Source organism: Nelumbo nucifera, chromosome 8 (genome assembly GCF_055504915.1).
Source record: "Nelumbo nucifera cultivar China Antique chromosome 8, China Antique-T2T, whole genome shotgun sequence".
Taxonomy (NCBI): Eukaryota; Viridiplantae; Streptophyta; class Magnoliopsida; order Proteales; family Nelumbonaceae; genus Nelumbo; species Nelumbo nucifera.
Genome location: NC_142656.1, coordinates 53,845,964 through 53,870,853, shown reverse-complemented (window position 1 = coordinate 53,870,853; position 24,890 = coordinate 53,845,964). Strand labels below are relative to the sequence as shown.

The 24,890-nt window shown below is 40.7% G+C and overlaps 1 protein-coding gene across 3 annotated transcripts in view; it reads left to right on the top strand.

The window, feature by feature from the left end:
* LOC104601614 (TMV resistance protein N-like) overlaps nucleotides 1–23,504 on the top strand; it is a 41,744-nt gene extending 18,240 nt beyond the window's left edge. For 2 of the 3 annotated variants that reach the window (XM_010265018.3, XM_088892971.1), the window contains exons 3-5: nucleotides 20,696–20,974; nucleotides 21,070–22,212; nucleotides 22,298–23,504. In XM_010265018.3, coding sequence (XP_010263320.1) covers nucleotides 20,696–20,974; nucleotides 21,070–22,212; nucleotides 22,298–22,741 — 1,866 coding nt within the window. In that variant the 3' untranslated portion in view covers nucleotides 22,742–23,504. The remainder of the gene's footprint in view (nucleotides 1–20,695; nucleotides 20,975–21,069; nucleotides 22,213–22,297) is intronic. The other variant, XM_088892970.1, reaches the window with a different exon arrangement.
* The last annotated feature ends 1,386 nt before the right edge of the window (nucleotides 23,505–24,890 follow it).

Below are 24,890 nucleotides of genomic sequence, written 5' to 3'. Positions count from 1 at the left end.
ATGATCTATGAAGATAGGCTAGGAAGGAAGGAGAAGGAACAGGCTTCTCCAGCGATAAGAATAGACAAAGGTGAAATATTAACCTTAACCACTTCACTGCAACTGCGAACTAAAGGGATGGACAGACCACCACCAGTAATGTCTCAGCCGCAAGCCTTGTTTGCTCCTCTTTCTCCTACCCAACAATCAAGTATGGGTGTCCATTCGGTTTTTGCTACTGATCTGTGTGTTCAGCTTGTTGCAGATACTCTAATATTCCACCCGGAAGGAGCAGTTTTGGTGTCTAAAGGAAGTGCTGAAGGTGCTGGTGGAATTCATGAACTTAAGGAGAAGGAAGAGTTGGGTCCTTGTGAGGGTGTGGGGGAGGAGGTGGAGAGATTTTGGAAGCTGATTTGTGTGGAAGTTGAGGCAACTAAACTGAAGGAAGGTTACTTGGAAGAGAATCATTAGAAAAAGGTTTTGCCTAGTGAGGAAGGAGAGAGTGGTGAAATAGAAGATATTGAGGGGACAATTAAATCCTATAACAGGAAGAAGTTATCAAGAGGTTGACCTAGGGGTGGGGAATGACATAATTAAAACTTACCATAAGAAACCTGAGGAGGGAAAAGAGAAGAAAAAGGAGTATAAGAAGAAGAAAAGAATTGAGGTGCAAAGGCTAATATCTGACATCAAGGCTGATCTTGAGTTTAGCGGAAGGGGAGAGAGGAGGAAGAACCCTAGGTAAGGAGTCGAGTTCAGGAGGGACTATTTTGCATGTTTATCCATGAGAATTATTAGCTAGAATGTGAGAGGATTGGGAAGTGCGAGGAAAAGGAGGGTAATAAAGGATTTATTAACAAGAGAGAAGCCTGATATTGTTATGGTGCAAGAGACGAAGCTCTCTGAGCTAGATGGAAGGTGGATAAGAAGCTTTTGGAGGACTAAGGGTGTTGGTTGGTCCTCAGCTTTTGGAGGACTTGGGGAGCCTCTGGAGGAATTTTACCATCTAGAAGAATGAGGTAGTGGAAGTGGTGGAGGAGCTAGTAGGCAGATACTCTGTCTCCATGAAATTCAAGAATGTGGAGGATGGATTCTGTTGGGTGCTTACTAATGTGTATGGCCCTAATACCTACAGAGAAATGAATGGTTTTTTGGAGGAATTGTATGCAATTCGAGGTTTATGGGATGGGCCTTTGTGTTTAGGAGGGGATTTTTATGTCACAATATATTCAGAGGAATCTAGTAATCTTGTACAGTCAATCACAACAAGCATGAGGAAATTTAACGAATTTATAGAAGATTGTGAACTAAATGAAATTCCGTTAATGCAAGCTAGATTCACCTGGTCCAATATTCAAGATAATCCGCTTTGTTCAAAGCTGGATAAAACTATTGGGGAAATCTAGTTTCTAGAGCCTTGCCTAGGGTTACATCAGATCACTACTCCATCAAGATTGGTGTGGAATCCCTAATTAGTGGACCAAAATCATTTAGATTTGAGAATATGTGGTTAACTCATCCGGAATTTGGAAACATAGTGAAGGATTGCTAGAATGAGGTGTTAAGGGGAATAAAGTGGAAAGGAATCAAATTCCATCAGAAGCTGAAGAGATTGCGAGTCAAGTTGAAGGAGTGGAATAAAGACCACTTTGGTAAGGTAGAGGAACAAAAGCTAAACTTATTCACACAAATTGAAGAGATGGATGAGAGGGAAGCCCAAGGATTGTTGAGTGGCCAGGATAGAGAATCAAGAAGGCAATTAAAAAAGGATCTAGAAGATGTTCTACTCAGAGAAGAGATCTGTTGGAGGCAGAAGTCAAGGCATAAGTGGATTAAGGAGGGAGATGGGAATACTAGATTCTTTCATGAGTTGGCAAATGGTAGGAGGAAGAACTTAGTGGATAGATTAGAGGTAGAAGGCCAGGTAATTACCAATCAGGAGGAGATAGCTGGAACCTTTGTAGACCATTTTAAAGCTATCTTTAGAAGGACATTGAATGAGAGGGTGCCTATAGAAGGATTGGAATGACCGAGGTTAGATGGAGAAAAAGCAAGGTGGTTAGAAAGGAACATTGAAGAAGAGGAGATCAGGAGGGTAGTGTTCATGATGGATAGATCTAAGGCACCAGGTCCGGATGGTTTTACTATGGCTTTTGTTAGTGAAGGGGTATTTCGGTCTTTGTACCTGTTGAGAATACTGATGTGTACTGTTATGTTAGTTCGAGTTCCTCTTACTTAAATAAGGGCACTTAAGTCTTTTCCAATATATTAATAATATAATAACAGGTCTGGCCGAAACTAGGGTGAACTTTTTCTCTAATTCGAACCAGACCTTTTCTCTTCTCCTTCCTCTTTCTTCCTTCTTCTTTTCTCTCTTCCTTCTTGCTACTTACTTTACTTTTTAGCTAACAAACAAAACAGACTTCTAGGGCAGGTCGAACTTCAATATGGTATCAGAGCAACATCAAACAAATCAGACTTGCTAGAATTCTGTTTTCTGCACATTCGAACTAGGGTTTCTCTTGGATTTCTTAGCCGTTAGTTGGAGACTGGGTAAAGGGCTGAAAAGGAGTGATCGCCTTCTTCCCTTGGAGGTTCCTATGCCTCCTGTTGTGTTGTTGGTGATTGGCTGTTGTGGTTTCTAAGCCCTAATTAGGGCTGGTACGTGTGGTGCAGTGGTGTTTCATTCCTTCGTGTGGTTGGCCTTCAGGCGATGAGGTAAAGGTTTCTATTTTATGCATATTTTCTATTATGGAATACATGAGAGGTGTGGTACAGATCGTATGATGGGTTTTCAGATTGCAGTATGCTAGGGTTTATGCTGGTTTGTGTGTGATTTGAAGGGAAGTAGTGTCTACTTAATGGTGAAACTTCCGGTAGCTGTGGAGTAGGGTTTGTGGTGTTACAAGTGTGGTTTTCAGCATTTATTATTGCTGAAATCAGTGCAGTTTTCAACATTTATTATTGCTGATATCAGTGTGCAGATTTCGGTGAAGTGTCTGTGTGTAGTGCTCAGAATTCAGTGATAAGGGAATTCAGCAATGGCAGATAACAGTGATAGTAAACCTAGTGTCATGATATCTACTGACTACCTGAATATCCAAATGACCTCCATTAAATTGAATGGAGAAAATTATGTCCCTTGGGCCAAGTCTGTAGAGGTTTTTCTGAAGGTGAAGAAGAAGGTAAAGCACATAAGAGAGGAGAAACCCCCCGCTAATTCTCAGGAGTATGAAGACTGGGAACAGGAAGATGTACAGATCATCACATGGTTGTGGAACAGTATGGAACCCAGAATCAGTGTGAACTTCATGTTTCTTGACACAAGCAAAGAGGTGTGGGATCATGCTAAGAAATTGTATTCTGGTCAGGATAATACCACTAGGGTATATCAACTGTATCAGGAATACTTCAATTTGCAACAGGGAAATCAGAGCCTTGAGGAGTACTATGCCAGTGTGAGAAATATCCGTAATGAGTTAAATGTCTATCATCCTCTCACTTCTTATGTCAAAGTTCAACAGCAACAGCGAGAGCAGTTTGATGTGACTCGGTTTCTGGTGGGGCTGAAGTCTGAGTATGAACCAGTACGAGCCCAGATACTAGGAGGATCTGCCCTTCCATCTTTAGAGGAGGTGTTTGCTCGTCTTCGGAGAACTTCCATTGGATCTATGGACTCTAATATCTCAGATAAATCAGCATTTGCAGTGTCGAGAGGTCGAGGTGGCAGAAGTGGGGCTCGAGGACCCCAGCCTAGCCAGAGTGGTAGTAGTGGATCTACACATATCCGTGGTGGTGGTCGTATTAGAGGAAGAGATTCAGGGGGAGATCGTGGTAGAGGACGTGACTCGAGTCCACGGAAGTGTACTCATTTTGGTTTGGATGGACATACCATTAACTACTGCTATGACTTACATGGTCCACCCTCGACGTGGGCCAACCATGCCATGACTAGTGACACCAGTTCAAGCTTTAGACAGGAGAACCGGTCAGCTGACCCGATGCCTTCTACCCCCTCAGATGGTCCAGGCAAGGAGATGGTGAGTGTTCCTTGTGATGAGTATGAAAGGTTTGTTCAATCCAAGTCGCAGCAGAACACAACTACCTTTGCACACTCAGGTATGGCTTGTTTGGCATCCACACCCAACCCCTGGATTATTGACTCTGGAGCCTCCGATCACATGACGGGAACTCTAGGTGTGTTTTCATCTCTCACTCATTGCTCAACATCACAATCTGTTACCCTTGCTAATGGCTTCACACCATTTATCTGTGGAGTTGGTAATGTTGACCTAGACCCTGTATCCCTATCCTCTGTTTTATATGTACCTAAGCTTCCATTTAATCTTATGTCTGTTAGTAAGCTGACCAAGTCCCTTAATTGCTCCATCACATTTTACCCCTCTATGTGTGTTTTTCAGGATCTCAAGACGGGGATGAAGATTGGTGGAGGGCATAAAGCCGGTGGACTGTATTATCTTGATGGTGGTGGAAGAACGTCAACGACCCTTCAGTCATCCATTTCTCCTCTCCAGTGGCATTGTAGATTTGGTCATCCTTCGTTGAAAGTGTTGAGGTCTTTGGTCCCTTCATTGAGTCAACTTTCTGTTCTAGATTGTGAGTCATGTCAATTTGGGAAACACCATCGTGTTCCCTTTCGTTCTAGGGTCGATAATCGTGTGTCGAGTCTTTTTTCTTTAATTCATTCAGATGTTTGGGGTCCTTATAAAGTGATGTCATATAATGGATACAGATATTTTGTTATTTTTGTTGATGACTGTTCAAGAATGACGTGGCTCTATTTAATGAAAGAAAGAAGTGAATTATTTGCCATCTTCCAGAAATTTTATGCTGAGATCCGCAATCAATTTTGCGTTCACATCAAAATTTTCCGTTCTGATAATGGCCGTGAGTACTTGTCTTCATCTTTTCAAGAATACTTGGACGACCAACATGGCATTATACACCAAACTTCATGTACCTATACTCCACAACAAAATGGGGTTGCTGAGAGAGAACCGACATCTTGTAGAAACGACACGCTCACTCATGCACCACATGAATGTTCCCAAACCCTTTTGGAGTGATGCAATGCTCACCTCTTGTTTCTTAATTAATCGGATGCTCATGTCTATTCTTGATGGTCGTTCTCCTTTTAGTGTCTTGTTCCCTAACATGTCTCCGTTTCCGCTTTCTCCTCGGGTATTTGGGTGTGTCTGCTTCATCCATAATCTGGGTCCCGGGACTGACAAGTTAGATGCACGTTCCCTTAAGTGTATCTTCCTCGGCTATTCCCGAACTCAGAAAGGGTACAAGTGTAACCATCCCAGTTCTCGTCATTCCTTGGTATGTGCTGATGTTACATTCTTCGAGTCTACTCCATTCTTCGTGGGGTCCAGTGATGCTGCTTCCTCCACATCACCTCCTCCTCTTCCTTTTCCTGTGGCTGATCCTCCTCCTCTGGTTCCAGTCGTGCCTACGTCCTTGCCTCCGGTGCCACCGTCTGTTGATTGTCCACCTATCCGTCACGTGTATACACATTGCCCACGTGTACCGGCTGCGACTCCTCCGGATTCATCACCGTCGACAGATCCAGCTCCAGATCTGACACCAATCTCCGACCTCGATCTTTCTATTGCCTTCCGGAAAGGTAAAAACACCTACACCCTTCACCCTATTTCCAATTTTGTTTCACTTACTCACCTCTCCACCTCCCATCGCCAATTCATCTCTTTGTTATCCTCCATGGTTGTTCCTAAGGATGTCCAGGAAGCCATTACCTCTCCAGAGTGGTGCCGTGCTATGGAAGAAGAGCTCTCTGCTCTCCATCATAATCACACTTGGGACCTCACCGCTCTTCCTCCTGGGAAGCAGACTGTTGGTTGTAAGTGGGTGTATACCGTTAAGTACTTGCCAGATGGTCGTGTTGAGCGCCTGAAGGCGTGGCTAGTTGCAAAAGAGTACTCCCAAACCTATGGCATTGACTACACAGAGACATTCTCCCCGATTGCTAAGATAGGGTCAGTTCGTGTCGTCATCTCCCTTGCAGCTATGTATGATTGGCCTCTACATCAGCTAGATATCAAAAATGTCTTTTTGCATGGTGATTTGCTCGAGGAGGTTTACATAGAGCAACCACCAGGCTTTGTTGCTCATGGGGGAGGATGGTAAGGTATGCAGACCTAAGAAGGCTATATATGGACTTAAACAGTCCCCTCGAGCATGGTTTGGTAGATTCAGTGAGGTGGTCAAGAAGTTTGGTATGAAACAGTGCCAAGTTGATCACTCTGCCTTCAGTCTTGACTCTTCGGCAGGCAAAATACTACTGGTGGTGTATGTAGATGATATCATTGTGACTGGGAATGATAAAATGGGCATTGACAGATTGAAGGCATTCCCGCAGGAACACTTTCAGACAAAGGACCTTGGCAAGTTGAAATACTTTTTGGGCATAGAGGTAGCAAGATCTAAGCATGACATTAATTTGTGTCAGAGGAAATATGTGCTTGATTTATTGGAAGAAACAGGTTTGTTGGGTACTAAACCGATTGAGACACCTATGGAAACAAATACGAGGCTGAGCAGTGATATAGGTGAAGTATTTGAAGACCCTGGCAGATACCGACGACTTGTAGGCAAACTAAACTACCTAACCATTACTCGGCCAGATATTTCATTTGTGGTTAGTGTGGTGAGTCAGTTCATGCAGAAACCTTTGGTTCCACATTGGAATGCAGTGCTAAGGATTGTGAGGTATTTGAAAGGAGCTCCTGGCCGTGGTTTGCTGTACAAAAGTGGGGGAAAACTGGAAGTAGAAGAATTCACCGATGCTGATTGGGTAGGTTCTATGTCTGATAGACGGTCTATCACAGGCTATTGCACCTTTCTGGGGGGTAACCTGGTAACGTGGAAAAGTAAGAAGCAAACAGTTGTGGCAAGAAGCAGTGCAGAAGCAAAATATAGGGCCATGGCACATACTGCTTGTGAATTAGTGTGGCTAAGGAACCTTCTACAGGAGATAGGTTATGACATCAGTACTCCAATGAAGCTCTATTGTGACAATCAGGCAGCGGTTCATATCTCTTCCAATCCGATGTTTCATGAAAGAACCAAGCACATCGAAGTTGACTGTCATTTTGTGAGAGAGAAGGTGCTGAATGGAGTTTTAGAGACTACATATGTTAGTACGGGAAACCAGTGGGCAGAGTTGTTTACAAAAGGTTTGAGTCGGGGGAGAGTGGACTACATATGTAACAAGCTGGGATTATATGATATTTACTCACCAACTTGAGGGGGAGTGTTAGTGAAGGGGTATTTCGGTCTTTGTACCTGTTGAGAATGCTGATGTGTACTGTTATGTTAGTTCGAGTGCCTCTTACTTAAATAAGGGCACTTAAGTCTTTTCCAATATATTAATAATATAATAACAGGTCTGGCCGAAGCTAGGGTGAACTTTTTCTCTAATTCGAACCAGACCTTTTCTCTTCTCCTTCCTCTTTCTTCCTTCTTCTTTTCTCTCTTCCTTCTTGCTGTTTACTTTACTTTTTAGCTAACAAACAAAACGGACTTCTAGGGCAAGTCGAACTTCAACAGCTTTCTACCAAGATTGTTGGGACATTTTGAAAGAGGATTTATGTGACGCTGTTAAGGAATTCGCTGAGAATCATATAGTAAGCCCGAGAGTCAATGCCACCTTTTTGGTCTTGGTCCCCAAGAAACCAGATGCCACCCACCCTAAGGATTATAGGCCAATTAGTTTGGTAACTAGCACTTACAAAATATTAGCTAAGGTGTTGTATTTGAGGTTGAAAGTAGTTCTCCCATCCCAATAAGCCAAGCCCAAGGGGCTTTTGTTCAAGGAAGACAAATAATAGATTAGATCCTAGTTGCTAGTGAATGTGTGGAGGATATGAGGAGATCAAAAAGAAGAGGCTTTGTTTGTAAGTTGGATCTGGAGAAGGCCTATGATTTGGTGGACTGACACTTCTTGGTACAAGTAATGAGAAATTGTGGCTTCGGGAATAAGTGGTGCAGTTGGATCTTTGGATGTGTGAGTTCATGCCATTACTCTGTCCTGGTTAATGGAGTGGTGAAGGACTTTTTCCTAGCTTGTAGAGGTATTAGGCAAGGGGACCCTCTATCAACCTTCCTCTTCACTCTAATAGCAGAGGTGCTTGGTAGAATGATCTCAAAGGCTGATAGAGAAGAAGTGATTAAAGGGTAGAGGATAGGTAGGGATGGTATTCCAGTTACCCATCTCCAATTTGCAGATGATATTTTGATTTTTTGTGAAGGGGACGATATTGAGAAAGTGAGAAATCTCAAGGATTTGGTTAGGAATTTTGAGAGAGTGTCAAAACTGAGTATCAACTTTGGGAAGAGTTGTGTAGCCGGGGTTAACTTGGACGACAATCAAGTGGAGGCTATAGAAAGAAGCTTAGGGTGTTCCATTTCATCATGGCCTATGACCTACTTGGGGCTTCCATTAGGGGCAAACCCTAGGGAAAGTAGTTTTTGGTGTCCAGTGGTGGAGAGGTTTGAAAAGAAATTGACTTCTTGGAGGAGAAACTATATTTCTTTGGGGGGAAGAATCGTGTTGATAAGAGCCACATTAGCTAACTACAACCTATTTCCTATCCATGTTTAGGATACCACCTAGGGAAGCTAGGAAGCTAGAGAAGGTGATGAGAGATTTTCTCTGGGAGCCGGGAGAAGGTAAAAAGGATCACTTGATAAAATGGGAGATTGTATGCCGAAGTAAAGAGGAGGGGGAGTTGGGGTTAGGGAATTTGATTAAAAAAAATAAAGCACTGCTGGGGAAGTGGTTGTGGAGGTGGCCAATGGAGAGAGAGAGGCTCTAGCATGAGGTGGTGGGTAGTATCCATGGTCGCTCTGATAATGGGTGGGATGCTAGAGTATCACGACAGACAACCTTGGCAACTCCTTGGAAAGCTATTCATGGAATCCTTCCTCAGTTTATCAGTTTTGTGAGGTATGATGTTTGTAATGGTAACTCTGTTCTTTTTTAGGAGGATACCTTGGTTGGAGAGGCTCTCTCTGTTTCAAGGTACAAAAAGGAGTCTATCTCAAAGTTTTGCTCCTTTATGAAGAACCCATTAACACCGGATTGGGATTTTGGGTTTCATAGAGGTTTAAGGGAAGAGGAGATTGTGTCCCTAACAAATCTGCTAAACCTACTTGATACAGTGTATTTGGACCCTTTTGAACCCGACAAACGGATCTGAACACCCAAGCCAAATGGATCTTTCTCTTGCGCTTCTTTCTTTAAATCCATTACTCAATCTAACCCCACTTGGCCTTTTCCTTTTAAGGAAATCTGGTGTAGGTTGTTCCCCCTAAGGTTATGGCTTTTTGTGGGGAAGTGCATTATGTGAAAATAAACACCTTAGACATTCTGCAAAACAGAAGACCTTATCTTTGTCTTTCACCTTCTTGGTATATCCTTTGCAAGTCATATGGTGAGGACTGTAACCATCTACTAATTTCCTGTTCATTTATTGCAGAGTTATGGGAGTGGCTCTTCTCATTGTTTGGGTGCAGGTTGGTTAGGCCAGTGGATGCAAGTTTGATTTTTGACCCTGCTTTCCTCCCTTGGCAGCACAGAAGAGGAAGAATTATGTGGAGATGTGCAAGAGCAGCGCTGCTCTGGTCCATGTGGGAAGAAAAGAATACCAGAACCTTCCAATAGAAGGAGAGAAACTTAGAAGAGATGAAGGACTGCATTCTAAATGGGATGATCTCATGGCTAAAATCACTGGAATTATTCCATCAGTTCTCATATAGTGATATTTGGAGGAATTGGTTAGCAGTGGCTAATTGTTCATCTAGAAAGACTAAAGTGAGTTTGACTTGGAAGCCCCCTCCTGAAAATTTTTTGAAGCTGAACTTTGATGGAAGTAGTCTTGGTAATCCAGGTCTATCAGGGGTGGGAGGGGTACTAAGGAATGAGGTTGGGAATGTGGTTCTTATCTACTCGGGGCCCATAGGAGCTGGAAACTCCACTAGGGAGGAACTTGCAGCTGCTATCCAAGGAGTACAGCTAACTGTGTAGATAGGTGTGGAACATCTGATAATAGAAGGGGACTCCAAGGTGGTAGTGGGATGGCTACAAAACCGGGACTCTATAGTGTGGTGTTTAAAGAATGAAATTAAAAAATTCAACTGTCTGACAAGGAGCTTGACAGTGAGAATAAAATGGGTGGGGAGATCTACAAACTCTTTGGCTGATGGTCTTGTAAAGCAAGGAGTAAACAAGGAAAGTTTATATTGGGCTCAATTGTAGATTGAATCTGTTTTTTGTTTTTTGTTTTTGGGTTTCTATTTTCTGTAATCTATTTTCCTCTGTCTTTCTTCCTGCTATTAGGAGAGGACGCAGCTCGTGTGTCTCCATGGGAAGCTTGTAATTGCGAAAAAAACTCCTTTCGTAGTCACTTGGAATCATATGGTAGGGCCTTGTGTCGGATGGACAATTCAGCTACTGGTAACACTTCTACTTCATTTGCATCTACATAAGGTAATGCAACTTCTGCCTTCCATGTCTCCACTGCCACTAATTCCCCCTGGGTCATTGACTTAGGGGCTTCTAATCACATGACTGGTAAGTCAAACCTATTCCAATCTTATAACCTTTTATTAGGAAGGGATAAGGTGAGACTTGCAGATGAATCATTTTCCTCCATTGTAGGCCAAGGATCAATATCCCTTCCTCATGGACTTAACTTGAATAATGTTTTGCATGTCCATCAACTTCCCATCAACCTTCTTCTATTAGTAATATCACAAACTCATTAAACTACAATGTAACCTTTTTTCCTGATTCATGTATTTTTCAGGATCTAACGTCTGGGAGGACGATTGGTAGAGGAAGCTTATGGATGGTCTCTACACTCTCGACAACAAGATTGGCTTCTCAGTGTCATCCTCAGAGTCGCATAGTCAGTCAAATAAGAGTACACCCAAGTTTGTGGTGTTGACTATGATGAGACATTTGCTCCAGTAGCTAAGATGAATTCAATATGGGTTCTTCTATCATTGGTTGCAAACTTTGGCTGGAAATTGCATCAACTAGATATAAAGAATGTCTTTTTTAAATGGTGATCTGGAGGAGGAGGTGTACATGGTTCAACCCCCAGGTTTCTGTGCCAAAGGAAGTGAAAGTAAGGTGTGCAAACTAAGAAAGTCCCTCTATGGTCTAAAACAATCTCTTAGAGCGTGGTTTAGTAAATTTCATATGGCGGTTCAACAAGTAGGGTTCAAGTAATGTCAATCTGATCACTCTCTCTTTATGAAGAGATGTCAAGAACAAGTGGTTGTTCTGATAGTGTACGTGGATGATATCATCATTACAGGAAACTGGAGCATAGAAATACAAAAGTTGAAATAATTCCTAGTCTCTCAATTTGAAGTGAAAGATCTGAGTCCCCTAACGTACTTTCTTGGAATTGAGGTTGCCTGCTCAAAAAGGGGCATCTTCATTTCTTAGAGGAAGTATATCCTAGATCTGTTACAAGATACAGGCAAGTTAGGTGCAAAACCAGTAGATACCCCTATGGATGTTGACCATGAACTGGGAAATTGTGATGATGAACCACTAAAAGATGTGAAACAATTTCAAATATTAGTTGGAAGGTTGCTTTATTTGTCCATGACACGTCTTGACATTTCTTACTCAGTTGGGGTCCTAAGCCAATTCATGCATTCCCCTAAGAGACCACACATGGATGCAGTAGAGAGAATCCTTAGGTATTTGAAGAAGTATCCAGGAACAAGATTGCTATTCAGCAAACATAATCATCTAAAAGTGGAATTCTACACAGATGCTGGTTGGGCAGGTGTTGTGGATGATAGAAAGTTCACAAGTGGGTACTGTACATTTGTAGGAGGAAATCTAGTGACATGGAGAAGTAAGAAACAAAGTGTAGAGTGGCAAGGTCAAGTGCTGAAGCGGAGTATAGAGCTATGGCACATGGGGTGGCTGAAGTTCTTTGGCTGAAGGACCTTTTAGGGGAACTTGGGGTTACTGTCCACAATCCTATGTCCCTCTACCGTGACAATAAGGCAAACATTAACATTGCTAGTAACCCAGTCCCACATGATAGGACCAAGCACATTGAGGTGGACAAGCACTTCATAAGAGCAAAATTGGAAAAGGGAGAAATTTGTACTCATGTCAAATCCAAAGAGCAATTTGCTGATATTCTCACAAAAGGACTTCCACACTTGTAGAACAATGAGTTATGTGGCAAGTTGGGCATGATAGATATATTCAACCCAACTTGAGGGGGAGTGTTGTTAGATTTAAGTTTTTTACTTCTGCTGTTTGAATTCTGTCAGCCTAGGCTGCTGTCAGCATGTTCTTTTCTTTATTTTTAGGGTGTGCTGCCAGGGACCTACTTGTAGTTTTTTTATATCTTATTTGTTACATCACATTAATATAAAATAGAAGTTGGGCGCTGCCAGCACTCATCTTTTGACTTTCACATATTTTTTTTCTTCCTCTTCTCTTCTCTCTTCTCTCCTCTCTCTTCTTCCTCTTTTCTTGTAAGAGAACAAGACAACCCTAATTCATAATGTTAAGCTTTATGAGAAACTTAAAACTGAAAATTACAAGTAAACCCCTACTATATAAAATAACATATAATCCCTTTATTAAAGAAATACTACAAATTAACCCACTTTACAAATGACCCCAAATCTTACATTAAGCAAAATAAGTTCTAAACTAATGTCATCTGCTCCTAATGTAAGTGCAAAATATGCAAGGCACATCAATCTCAATGTGATCTCCATCGAGAATTGAAGATAAAGTCAACCCATCTATAGCCTTAAAATGAGCCTTCCTAGAAATAGGCACATGTAACCCATCAACCATAGACACCTTATCCCTACCTAAAGATAAATGATATGAATAAAATAAGGTGGAGACACACCTTATAATCAAATGCTCCAGAATCAATGATCCAAGGGTCCTAGAATTACTTGTAGCATAAGCTAAGTTTGTAGTGGCACACATGCCTAAGTTAGCAATTGCAGTAGAACGTGTAGCAAGATTCAAGGTATCGATACTCATGATATGAAAAAATCCCATATGGAAAGTTATCAAACAGTGTTTCAAAATAAAACTAGTAGGAGTGGTTCTAATGTTTAAACCTATAGAAACCCTCTAAGTCATAGTATTTAGCATATTTGTGACCTTGAAAACTGATTTATCATATTATATGATACAATATGTATTGATACTTTGAACCTTGTCTTGTAGAACTAGGTATCACTGAACTGCTAGTAACAGTGTTCTATACTTTTTTTTTTTTTTGATAAATGAGAGTAGTTTTATTAATTCAAATAACAACAATACAATCAGCCTAGGAGGCACGAGGTGTAACCTCCCCCTAAGACTGAACCATAAACACAAGCCTAAAGTACAGTTACAAAGTGGCCCAAAACAAATCTCCCCTTGACACCCCTTGCATGGCCAGAGAATCAGCCATTGCATTTGCTGATCTGCTGACCCACTAAAACCTGACTGACATATTTCTTGTCAGCCATTTAACTTTCTTTAGCAGATCCTTGTAGCCCCAACAAGCTGTTTCTGGACTTGTCAGCCAGCTCACTACTACCTTGGATACCATCAAATTATTCACTCCAAGATGACTGGCCATCTGTATACCTTGTACCGCTGCTAGTATCTCTGCCTAGGGGTGTCGATTGGACTGGATTTGGTCCAATCCGATCCAGTCCAAATGTGAGTCCATTATAAATGGACCGGGTCCAATCCAATCCAATGAATGTTTTGGACCAATTTGAACCGGTCCAATTCAATGTCTGGACCATCCAATCTGTTCAAATTCATTTTGATTTAGATTGTTTTCAACCCAAACCCGGTCCATTGACACATATATTCTTATCTTATATCAATGTGTCAGAATTGGCTTAATCCAACCCAATCCAATATAAATTTGTTACGGACGGACCAGGTCCAATCGAATCTAATAAATATTTTAGACTGGATTGGTCCAATCCAATATGTCTTGTTGGTCCGTCCAATCCATTCAAATTGATTTTGGACTGGACGGGATCCAATCCAAAACTGGTCCATTGACACCCTTATCTCTGCCCTTAACAGAATCACCAACACCCACTGGTCCTGAAAATAAAGACATGTTGCTGTCTTTGTCTCTCAGAATTCCTCCTATTCCTGATGGCCCTTTGTTACCTTGGCAACTACCATCAAAATTCAATTTTATCACTCCATCCAGTGGGGGTTTCCATTCAGCTTGTGATTTGTTCTTTGTGGAGATTGTAGAAGCCACTGCTGCCCAGTTTCTCCTTAAGTCATCAAAGGAGTAATCTGCCAACAAGTGTGAAGATTTCAGCCATGAGACTGTCCTTGTCATTATGCATTCCTTGATTTCAGCAAGACTTCTTTCCATTTTTTTAAATATTCTAGTATTTCTCTCCTCCCATAACGTCCACAAGGTAGCGGCTCTGATACATTTCCACATTAGCTTCCCTCTTTTTGTCAATCTCCTAAAGGCAGCCGGAATGAACAGCAGCTTTACTTCGGAGGGCAAGTTCCACCTGCACCCAAATAGTGAAACAGCCCAGTTCCAAATATTGGCAGCAAAAGAGCACAATATCAGCAAATGGTTACAGTCCTCACCCTTCACTTTACACATAAAGCACCAATTTGGCAGCAAAAGAGCATGATATCAACAGTGTTCTATACTTAGTATGCTTATGTTTCTTATAATAATCACATGCCACTACCTTTTTTTGCATTCCCTATTCCCTCCTACCATCTCCATCAGCCACCTTGTAACTTGTAGGTTTGGGAGCTGATGTTGCCAATGTAGGTCAGATCCCAGTACTTGTAGCATCACATGCCTCTAGTTTCTTCACTATGAACTATGGAATAAATTTGTGATAGTGTAGCACTATCATGACTAGGATCTACTGTTGTGATGTCATATTGAGTTTAGACCAGGCAGAAATTTAAAACTCTGTTCCTTTTTATTACTGTTGGGTGATGTCATATATCTTTAGAACTTTCTCGCTATACTGCTTCAAAAATCTCTTGCCATAATGATTTCAACATGGAGAAATACACTGCTAGACTTATCCCCTGTAAGTTAATCTCACATATGAGTTGATATGCCTTCACCACATCTATCCCAAATTTCTTTGGCAGTTCTCATTCATAAATAATTCCTACTAATATGTGGAACTATAGATCCACATAACCATGACGTAGATATATGGTTCTCTTGAGCACAGCTTACATAACTTGAATCTGTAGCTTTTAATTCCTTTGCTACACTAGTCAAAGACCCAAGATTACCACATCCTTCAAATAATTCATTTCATCTATGTTAGGAACCTGCCTAACTCAGGGCTCTTCGAGGGGCCAACCTCCTGAATTCTTGGAAAGAGAGAGAGAGAGAGAGAGAGAGAGAGAGAGAGTTTAATCCTGAAAGAGTCCTCCTCTATTCCTTTTCTGCTCTACTACTTATAGTGTTACAATCTTGACTGTTACAGGCAGTTGTTACAAGTGGATGGCAGTTATTACAAGTGGCTGGTTAGTTGAGCTGATGTGGCCTCCTCTTGTAAAACTGAGTAACTGCCTTCTGTTGGTCTGTTCCAACAGTCTTGACAATCCCCCCTTCCTTTAGAGTGACCTTGCCCTCAAGGTCTAATGTAGGAAAATTTGATTGCAGATCTAAGTAGGAAAATTTGAGTCCACGTGCATGAATATGGGCTGATCTGGGTCTCCTCTTTGCTTTGTTAGTGTTGCAAGACTGATGGGCCTTGGGCCCTTGCATGTCTGCCCTTGTAGATGGACTGTAGAGTTTCCTGATGTGAAGTCCATGGTGAGACGGGCCTAGTCACAGACCACGGGTCCTAGCTGTCTTAACCATTGAATGCCTAGTACCACGTCCGCTCCAATGAGATGGAGAGGATATAGGTCCACCGCAAACTGATGACCTTGAATCTTTAGGGGTAGGCTCATGCAAATGCTATTGCAAGAGAGGCTGTTACCGTTGGCCACATGAACCGTAAAGGCTGTTGTTGGCTGAACTGGAAGTCCCATTTTATCTACCAAGACTTGGGTTATGAAGTTAAGGGAGCTGCCACTGTCTATGAGGATTGACACTTGGTGCCCTAGAATCAGCCCTGCAACTCTCATTGTTTGAGGTGACGCAAGTCCCGTAAGGGCTTGTAAGGATATTTCAGGCATGCCATTGGATTGTATTTCCCAACCTGGGTTAGATTCTCCGCAACCGGTGTTGTCGTCTTCCTCTTCAGCATCTGTTTGGAGGAAAAACGCTTGTTGTTTCTTGCAGCGATGGCCTGGCCCAAATTTCTCTTCGCAGTTGTAGCAGAGACCTTTGTCTCTGCGGGCTTGCATCTCTGCCCAGCTCAGTCGCTTGAAGGGAACCAGTGGGCCTGGGCCCGGAACTCCTTCCTCTTTGTCTGGTGCTGTCGTCCTTTCTTGCTCCTTTCTTGCTCCTGGACCCCATGGTTGCTGCACCTTTCTTGCTCGGCTGAACTTGTCCTCATACAGTCTTGCTAGTGCTGCTGCATTGATGACGGAAGTGGGCTGCATCGCCTTCACTTCCAGTCGCAATTCTTCCTTTAGGCCGCCGACAAAGCTTCCCACCAGCGCCTTCTCAGTCCATCCTTGGACTCTCACGGCCAACCTTTCGAACTCCATCTGGTATTCTTTTACTGATCCCACCTGTCGCAGTTTTGCCAAGTCTTCATCAAGATCTTTGAACCCAGATGATCCAAAACGGACAGTCATGGCGTCCGTGAAGTCTACCCAGGTTTGAGGGGGGTGCCCCCTTCGGTACCATTGAAACCAGAGGCTAGCTTCCCCTTCAAGATGCGTAGAAGCCAGAGCTACCCTATCCTGTCCCGGTGTTTCATGGTAATTGAAATACCTTTCTGCTCTGAAAATCCATGGGGTTGGGTCGCCGCCTGAGAATATGGGGAAGTCGATTTTGGCTATTCGTGTTGTCACCCCTGTTCTGCGATTGTTTTCATGGCTGCGCTCTTCGGGGCTTCCTCTGTCAATGTTTGTTGCCCCCTGCTCCAGTCGAAGGAGGAGAGCAGTGAAGCTTTCCTTCATTTCCTTGAGATCTGAAGACATTCGATGGATCTCGACCTCCATCTGATCCACTCGGGTGTCTACTGATGTGTTTCTTGTGTTGGTCATGCTGGCTCTGATACCAAATTGTTAGGAACCTGCCTAACTCAGGGCTCTTCGAGGGGCCAACCTCCTGAATTCTTGGAAGGAGAGAGAGAGAGAGAGAGAATTTAATCCTGAAAGAATCCTCCTCTATTCATTTTCTGCTCTACTACTTATAGTGTTACAATCTTGATTGTTACAGCTGTTACAAGTGGCTGGTTAGTTGAGCTGATGTGGCCTCCTCTTGTAAACTGACTAACTGCCTTCTGTTGGTCTGTTCCAACAGTCTTGACAATCTAATTGGATGGCAGTTGTTACAAGTGGATGGCAGTTATTACAAGTGTGGTTAGTTGAGCTGATGTGGCATCCTCTTGTAAAACTGACTAACTGCCTTCTGTTGGTCTGTTCCAACAGTCTTGACAATCTAGCCCCATAGTAGTAATCTATAGACTAGTGTTCTCATGAACCTTATTGGGAAGTCTCCAGGGATCTGCACCAGCCTTAATCTCTCCTCTTATAGAGTCCATACTCCACACCAAGCAGCAAATAAACTACTAAGAATATTATAGGTGACAAATGGTTGTCTATGAGCCAGGGAAGATTCAACCTTAATTGTATCTCCAGGGAAATGCCTCCATAAGCACATTAGGAGAAAAAGGAGAAACTGGAGGCATTCACTCTAGGGATCCTGGATGATTGCAAAAAATAAAAAGATAAATACACACACACAACTGCACCCTACAAATATTCTGTAGAAAACTCAGAAAGGCTAATCACCACTCCAAAAGCTCCTAGAAACTATTTCCAAAGATAGATATTTCTTGAATTTCTGCCACTTCAATAATTTTCCTTGAGCAATCAATCTCTGATTAACCGATCTCCAAATATCCATCTTAAATCTGACAAAAACACTAGAATGAGCAGCCTTCAAATCACTCCATGTAGTTTCCTGATCCTAATTGGTTGGAGTATGATGCTATGGTTTGTTCTCTTAGTGTCAAAGTATTGTCCTCACTATTTTTCTTGTTATTAAAACCGAGAAAAAAATGTGGGATGGCTGAAGGAAGATTTAACTGGTTTTTGGAATTACAGTAATGAGAAGAGGAAATTTAAGTGGCTGACAAAGGAAATCAAAGTAAAACACTAAAACTGAATTGGGTAGAAAGAAGTGTCAACTCCTTTGCTAATGGGTTAGCTAAACAAAGGGTGCCCATAGGTTCTTTGTTTTGGGCTAATTTGTAATCTTGTTTTTTTTTTTTTTTTTGACTTTTGGTGGGTGAGTTAAGAGAGTTTGTCTCCCCCTTTTCTGTACTTAATATTCATTTTGTTATCAGCAATGCAGGAAATATTAATTCATTAGAATTTAGAAATAAAAAAAAAAAGAAGATACAACAAGAACTTGTGAGAAACCATAGAACCAAAGAAAACACAAAAAATGCCCAAAGATATTACAACTGTGCCCAATACATAATCTGTCTTTAAACCCCTTGCTTTGGCTAAGCCATCATCCAAACAATTGCAGAGTACTATTCATTGTTTTTTAATGAAAGTTACATGTTATTGATAAATAAAAGCAAGAAAAAATGTTCTTTTCCTTGGATGAATAAACTGATTCATTGAAGAGGCAACATGTTAAGAGAATCACATTGAAAATAGACCAAAATTAAGATCAATTTATCAAAAAAAAAAGACCAAAATCAAACTAGAAGAAAACACCTCCAGCCAAACACACACACACACACACACACACACAAAACTATGATTTTCTGTAGGGCTGCAAACGAATCAAATTGAATCGGATATGGGTAGATCCAAATTTGATTCATTTATTTTGAATTCGAATCAGATCGTATCCAGATGTCTAGCGGATTTGGATTATAATCAGATATTAAATTGTATGAATGAATTAAGACTAAAAATAATCAAAATGTTATATTTTAATAAAATGAGTTAAAGATGACTTTAATAGTATATTTTATGAACAAAATGAATTAAATATTACTTGTATGAAACTTGAACCTATGACAATTTAGTGAAAATACAAAATCCAAACCAACTTTACTAATAATTATAATATAAATTTTTAAGTATATATAAGCACATATATTTTAATTGAAGTGAATCTGATTATTACCAGATTGAATATTGGATAGGGGTTGATCCATATTTGATCCAATTATAAACAGATCGAATTTGGATCAGCCTTCATAGGATCAATGTCAAATTTGAATTCGGAGGATCAGATGCCATTTGCAGCCCCAGTTTGCTGATTTCACTGGTTGAACATTTTAGTGGCACCTAACAGTTGAAAAAAGATACAAGTTGGATGACATGCCCAAACTCATCCATGTCCTAAATGTTGGACTACCTTGTGACCACAAGTCCAGAAATTGTTGGCATGCTGATGTAGGACCAGCCCAGTTCTAGACCTTAGAGAATATTGAATGGTTTTCTTTGATCAGAATCTTATGGATGTTGATGGCTGTAATGGCTTCTTGAAGGAATAAGAGAGAAAATACCTGGAATCACTCACAAGGTGCCTAGAATCACTCTAGGGCATAGGAATCACTCACCATAGTTAGCATAAGCTGAATATTTCATTGCCCTTTGTGTAAAACATCCATACATAATTATACACTCTAAACTCATAATAATCCTAGGAGTCAAACTGTTAGACTCGTAATAGTCCTAGGAATCAAACTGTTAAGACTCAATAACCCTAGTAGGACTCAAACTAAGCTATCATATCATATTTCAATTCAAAGACTCAATAACTCTAATCCTACTTACGCAATGACTCTGAAATTTTAAACATAAAAAAACTATAAATAGACATTCAAACGCTATTATTGGACCCTACAGAAAAATACAAAATGGCAAAAATACCCTTGGTGTTCAATTCAGTCCAAATCCCAAGTACCATCACTATGCCATATCAGGACCTGTTGTAAGGCCTTCTTTCTAGAACAAGTCTTCAAGGGTGCTGGTCGATTTCTATCACATGCATTCTTGATCTAATGATGCCTACTAATCTGAGAAGCTAGCCCTCTTTGCCTAGCATTTACCTAGAACTGTGTCACATCATCCAGGACATAAAATGGTATACATTCAAGAAGAATGGTTTAGTTTGGACATTGATGGTTTCAACTTATCTCAATCAATTATCAATCGTAGATGGAATCTATGTTACCCAGATATAGCAATGACATGGTGCCAAATTTAAAATCTAGACTAAAATTGAACTCAGCATGATGCCACACCCTTGTACAGGTATCTTTGTATCATAGGATGGAACAACCTCATCAAGGTGTTCAATGAATTTTGGCTAGAATATGCCACCACCATGGCTAGAAAGATGTTTGCAAGGGCATTGATATCATTAGAGATCAGTGTAACTATTATTTCTAATGGAATTTTTTTCCTCATTGATCTCTGTTTCCACACACACATGCTTTGGTGCACACACTACCCATTTAATACTATTTGTTGTTTCTCCCCTTTTACCAGGGAACGGAAGAAGTTCAGGGTCTCAGCCTACGAAACTTGCCTAGATCAAGTAGGGTATGCTGTAGTGCTGAAGCATTAAGAAAGATGCACAAGCTGAGACTTCTCCAACTCCATTTTGTAGACATCACAGGGGACTTCAGACATTGTTCTAGAGAGCTAAGGTGGCTCTGTTGGCATGGGTTCCCTCTTAAATTCATACCAAGCAAATTTTATTTGGAGAACCTTGTTGTTCTTGACATGCAACGTAGCAAACTGGAAAAAGTCTGGAAGGAACTCAAGGTTCAGCAAATTTCTTATGCTTTTATTTCTTAGATGTTAATTATATGTTTCATGGTGCTAGATTTCTTATTTTTCCTCTCTCTATCTCAATACAGGTTCTTAAAAACTTGAAAGTCCTTAATCTTAGTCATTCCATTTGCTTAACTAGTACCCCAGACTTCATTGGACTGCCCAATCTTGAGAAACTGTTCCTTGAAGGTTGTACAAGTTTAGTTGAGGTTCACCATTCTATTGGAAATCTGCAGGGACTGGTTGTTTTGAATCTGAAAGACTGCAGAAACCTTAGGAGTCTCCCAAGCAGCATTTGTAAGTTGAAATTTCTTGAAGATCTTAATCTTTCTGGCTGCTCAGGACTTGAGAGACCATTGTCTAAATCACGGCGTTCATTGCTTGGGCCTTGGAGATTTCGAAAAAAAAATCCTGATTCTATCACTTTGCTGCCACCTTCCTTCCTAGGTTTATGCTCCATAAGAAGAATAGATCTTAGTAATTGCGATCTGTCAGAAGGTGCAATTCCAAGTAACCTTGGGAGCTTATCTTCTTTGCAGGAGTTAGATCTAAGCAATAACAATTTCTGTACCATACCTGATAACATTAGTTACCTTTCTCAGCTCAAGTTGCTTGCATTGAATGGTTGCACAAGGCTTCATTTTCTTCCACCACTTCCACAAAATTTAAAAATCTTATGTGCAAAGGGTTGCACATCAATGGAAAGCTTACCAAATCTTGATAACTTATCCTCGTTGCAGAAATTGGATATAAGATGCAACAATTTTTCCAGTTTGCCATCCAGCGTCGGTTGCCTTACTCAGCTCAAATTCCTTGATTTGGACAAATGCACCAGGCTTCAAACACTCCCAGAGCTCCCATCAAGTTTAAAGTACTTGTTTGCAAAAGATTGCTCATCGATGGAAAAATTGCCAGATCTTCGAAATTTATCCTCCTTGGAAGAATTGGATCTAGAAGGAAGCAAGATTTGTAGCCTATCACCCAGCATTAGTTGCCTTTCTCAGCTCGAGGCTCTTTGGATAAGTAATAATGAAAGGATCCAATCACTTCCGGAGCTTCCTCCTACTTTAACCAACCTTTATGTAGATGGTTGCACATCGCTTGCAGTTACTAATAGCAACAATTTGATTGAGATTCAGAACACAGAGAAGCTAGAATCTTTACAAACAGGGATACATATGGAAGGGTGCAATAGTCTGGAAAATACATTCAGAAAATATCTCCTTCAGGTTCTCTCTCTCTCTCTCTCTCTCTCTCTCTCACACACACACACATACACATTTATTGTTGAACCTCTTTATTTCCATGGAGCAGGGTCCATCTGGCAACTTTGATGTCTTTCTTCCTGGAAGTGAGGTGCCAGAGTGGTTCGGTCATCAAAATGTGGGGTCTTCAGTATCTTTTGAGGTGCCTTCAATTTTGGACCATAAAATTCAAGGATTGTCTGTATGTGCTGTTTATGCATCTGATGAAGCTGATACGAGCCTCATTACAAGTCCTTGTACCATCATTACTAATAAAACCACTGGTTTCCAGTGGGACTACCGTCCAGGAGCTACAGTTCCAGTAACCCATCAGGATCACATGTGGCTGGGCCTTATACCACACAATGAATTTGGTGATCAGTTGGACTGTGGGGATCAAATGGAGATTGAAGTAGAAATGAGTCAACCGCTCCGTGTAAAGAAGTGTGGGGTCCAACTAGTATACGAGTCAAATGAAAAGGGTCCACAATCAAAGAACCAACCATTTATCTGATGGCATCTTCGTCATTTTGATATTGTTCTTTATGGAAATGGGAGGCCATAAAGATAACTGGAAAGAAATTGTGACTGGTCTAATGAGGTTGAAGGACATGAAGACCAGGACTCAAATAGTAGAGCAAGTAACAGAGCCTCGCAAGAAAGAAGTGAGGAAGTTGTTAATTTACTTGAACTCCTCGTTTAAAGCTTTAATGATTGAATCCTTTGCTCCTTGCAATATGAGTTTGAAATTTGAAGAAGATAATGTGGCCAAAGTAACTGACCGCTTTGCCAAATCAATTCAATTGAAGGGGTTCATCTTTATTGACCATGGGGTGTGATTGGTTATGTGCACGCTGTGCAATCCACCCCATGGATCCAATCTGAGTGTACAGTCCATGCAGATGAAGGTGATATCTGCATAACAATGGATATTTAAAGTGTGGGTACAGTGTAGTTTCTAAAATAAATGCTACTTTATGGTGTTTTCTGTGGCTTGTTGTATGGGTGCATGTAAAATGGCTGTGGAAGATGAAGGCTTTCTGGACATGAGTCAAGGAAAATTGCATTGCCTCTGAATTTCTTGATGTCATTTTCCAATCGGGGATCATTGATCCTCTCAACATACACTTTGCAAAGCTCGTATATTTGTCAAACATTCATTTTAGTGATGAATTAAATAGCTTGTAACACTTGGTATATTTTCCTTTTCCTTGATGTTACTTGAAACCAACGACATCTGAAGGTATCAATTTTTAGTATTTGATGATTGGTTCTGAAACTTTAATCGTTGATTTTTCTCTGGCCTTTCATCCCAGTTTGTTAAATATTTTATATTATACTGGCACCACTGCATGGGCATCATCTTGAAGGAATTTTGTTTGGAAATTAAAGAAAAACCATGCTAATTAACATGAAATCTAAATTTTGATAGGTAATACGTACTATAAAGTTGGGACATGTTTATGTTATTTGACTGTTATTCAGATTATAACAAAGACAATTTCAAAGATTGGGGCCACATCTTAAGTCAAATTAATAGAAATTCAAGAAGGATTAGAAAATACCTTTGATTTTCTTTTTTTACATATTATGTGAAAGTAAACAGAATGTGTGCCATGAGAGAGCTTGAAGCATTGCATAGTAGCAACAAAGAGAACATGGATTCTGCTTTGATAGCTCCTCAATCATGCATGCTATGACATTCAACTCATTGGGTTACTTAATATCTCCAATGAAGGTACTTAATATCCCTTGGAAATTTTATGCTTGTGCTAATGTCGCGTACATATGATTGCCAAGACACCTGAAATGGAATTTCCATGATTAAATGATATTTTGATTCTGGTTTTTGCAACCAAGTATCCTGCTCCTATTAAGCTCAGCCTTGGCTGTTGCAACCAAGTATTACCAGCCATTATGGAGGAGCAACAGATTTAGCAATTTTTAGGTGCTGTTTAAATGAACTTTAATAAAAATTACTGGGTAAATTACAGATAGATACCCTGTACTTTGGGTGTAGTGACACTTAGGACCTGAACTTTGAAGTGAGGCATTTTAGTTCTTTGAACTTTTAGAAATTTACACTCAAGTCCAGCTATGTTAAAAGTGACATTACAATGAGGATAAAATTACAAAAATGGCCATGTTTAATTCTTCTCTGAAATTTTCACCTTCAAATGATGTACCTAATTTGAATTATATATGTTGAATTTGAAAGCAGAACTAAAATCTTTTCTCATTTTATCATCCGTTTATTTTACTCTTTTTTCACATGAAATCATTTTTTTTTATAATTATATCCGTGGGTGTATGATTGCCACGCCTAAGGCCCAGTTCGCTTTTCGGTAAGTTATTTATCGGGGTAAATGTAGTTACTTGGATAAGTTTTTCCTGGGAAACACTTACCCAGATAAGTGTATTTACCCATGTTCTTTTATTTGTCATGTAAATAATGCAATGGCCATTTTAGTCATAAAAATCCATTATTAAAAAGGGCATTTTTGTCCAATTCAAATGTTGGCAATTTTCCCCCTAGGTGGAAAAGTTATTTACCCCCAAGTAAGTGATACCGCAGGAAAATAAACTTTCTCTGGTCCCCACATAAATCTGAAAAAAGAACATGAAATTCTTGGTCAATGGGAACCAAAATCCCATTGACCAAC